This window comes from Penaeus vannamei, chromosome 1, assembly GCF_042767895.1.
Source record: "Penaeus vannamei isolate JL-2024 chromosome 1, ASM4276789v1, whole genome shotgun sequence".
Classification (NCBI taxonomy): domain Eukaryota; kingdom Metazoa; phylum Arthropoda; class Malacostraca; order Decapoda; family Penaeidae; genus Penaeus; species Penaeus vannamei.
Window position 1 is genome coordinate 9,270,234 of NC_091549.1, and position 2,500 is coordinate 9,272,733.

General features: G+C 41.6%; 1 protein-coding gene across 2 annotated transcripts; it reads left to right on the forward strand.

The window, feature by feature from the left end:
- Positions 1–492: 492 nt before the first annotated feature.
- Positions 493–1,986, forward strand: LOC113813547 (phospholipase A2-like). 2 transcript variants are annotated; one of them, XM_070125360.1, is made up of 4 exons: positions 493–548; positions 823–914; positions 1,164–1,470; positions 1,605–1,986. In XM_070125360.1, the coding sequence occupies exons 1-4, from the start codon at positions 544–546 to the stop codon at positions 1,687–1,689; spliced, it is 489 nt and encodes a 162-aa protein (XP_069981461.1). In that variant the 5' UTR covers positions 493–543; the 3' UTR covers positions 1,690–1,986. The 2 variants fall into 2 exon arrangements, with proteins under 2 accessions (XP_069981461.1, XP_069982050.1); XM_070125949.1 differs by lacking the exon at positions 493–548 and having other exon boundaries at positions 821–950.
- Positions 1,987–2,500: the final 514 nt, after the last annotated feature.

Consider the following 2,500-nt stretch of genomic DNA (forward strand, 5'->3'; position numbering starts at 1 on the left):
TATGGACTTTCACGTCGCTAATCGCTAATCTGGAGATTTAAAAGGCGTGAAGTTATTGATTTTGACAAAAAGGGCACATTTATTTTCCTGATTTTGACAAAAAGGGCTTTTTTCTTGATTTTGACGAAAAGGGCACGTTTATTTTCCTGATTTTGACAAAAAGGTCTTTTTTTCTAGATTTTTACTTTATATTTATGTTCCTTTCCCTGATTTTGACTTAAAGGCACGGTCCTTTCCCCGTTGATACTGAACTAAAGTATACTTTTGATACGAAGAAGAATGAGGACAAGGACATCAATGACCCTCCACCCCCCCCTCTTCCCTTACATCCTCTGCTACACGTAAATCTCTGCCGTGAAATACCTTTATTTTTTTCCTCGACAATCCCTGTCTTTGGGGAACAGGATGTGATTCCACATTATGTCAAAATGACGGACAAGGACCGGACAACTTCCGGCGCCTGGCACGAGTGGGTATATAGTGGGCATTTGGGTGGTTTTCATCACTTCCTCGCTCGCCGTAGTGGAACCCAGAGCTGACAGCATGAGGTGAGGCTTCCTTTGCAACGTGTGGGCTCTTGCTGCAGTGAGATTCGTGTTCATATTGCAATATTGGCGAATATAGAGACGTGGTTGGTGCTGTAATGCACTAAATTACTGTAATAACTGTAGTTGGTACAGGAATTCTCTAATTGCTGTTTCGATGTACATAGACGTGGTTGGTAATACATAATTGTACTGTCGTTATATAGTTGCACAGAAATCATACTGTTACAACACAGAAACGTGCAGCTTTAACTCTAACTCTTCGCACATCTAACAGAGGCCTTATTTCCGTGGCGCTGACCTGCTCGGCGATGTTGGTATGCCTGGCGGCGGCTGAAGAGCGTTCCGGGGGATGGATGGTCTTCCCAGGTTGGTAATGCTGTGTGCTGATGAATGGGAAAGAAAGTTCGAGTGATAGGACACATTTCAGCCTAGCTGGTATATTGCTACATTATCAATTAATTAGGTGTTATATTCCTCAAAATGAAGTATTATTATTATAATTATTATTACCATTTCTATCATCAGTATTATCAAGTTATTATAATCATTATCCTCATCATTAACATTCGTCAGGCTCACCATAACTGATCATTCCCCCGTTCTCTGCCGCGCCAGGAACCAAGTGGTGCGGCCCCGGGACGAGAGCGAAACACGACGACGACCTCGGAAGATTCGCCGAAACCGACCGCTGTTGCCGAGAGCACGACAAATGCCCCGAAAAACTGGAAAAGGGCACGACCAGCCACGGCCTGACGAACAATGGAAGGTTCACTCTCTCCCACTGTGACTGCGACGAGAGGTTCTTGAGGTGCTTGAAGAACGCGAACAGTATGTCGGCCTCGATTGTGGGTCGAACGTTCTTCAGCGCTTGGAATCCAGTGTGTTTTAAGGAGGACTACCCGACGGTCTGCATTGAGCACAGGTGGGGATTCTTTTTTACGTTATTCTTGCTGTTGGAGTTCTTTAGTTAACTGAATTTGTCATTATTGATTTTTTACGTTATTGTTGCTGCTGCTGTAGTCTCTTTCTCTCTATGATTTACGTTTTTTCCATCAGCATCACCGGTCGTCGCTGCGTCGCCACCAAGAAGGACACCTCGAAGCCGAAAGAGTGGCAGTTCTTCAGCAACCCCGTCTGGTAGAAATTTGGCCGTGACGTCACCAAGAAACATCAACGGTTTAGAGGACTAGAAACAGGAACGTTTAGAGGACTTGCGATTTTTCCGTCTGTCTGTCTGTTTGTCTCCCTTCCTCATTGTTCCTCTCTAGATTATTTCATTTATCGCTTTCTCTCCCTCTCTCTTTCTTTCTCTCTCTCTCTTCCATCCTTCATAAACGAGTGGCTTTCACATCGTTTTGTATATACTGCGTTATTTATGAGAAATGTACATAGATATAGACGCACATCACACCACGTGTGTGTGACTGCACGATCAACAAATGCAATAACCATAAAAAATACCGTTGGTTTTATTACCCATAAGAAACACACACACATACATACACCGTAATAGGTTTTTCAATAAGACAACGAAACGTAAGAGGTGGATCAATGCAGCCCTGAAGAATCTCATGTTTATTATGAAGACATTTGGAAGGTTTTAACAGGCCTTCATTATCAATGCTGTAATAACTAGACGATAGGGTCATTAGACAATGCAAATCATACAGAGAATATTCCGGTTTAAACATGTATAACTAAATAATGTAAAGTACAAGAACCGAAAAAATACGAAAAACGAAACAGACATAAGTTGCTGTTAAATAGTTTAGTTCTGGTTTCATCTGAGGTGAAGGGGTCTTGCCGGGAGGAGTGGGTGGACAAAGTACTAAAATCTGTGTAAAAAAAAGGGGTGTGAGTGTTGGTGTGAATGTTCTATTATTGCCGAAAAAGTATATATATATATATATATATATATATATATATATATATATATATATATATATATATAT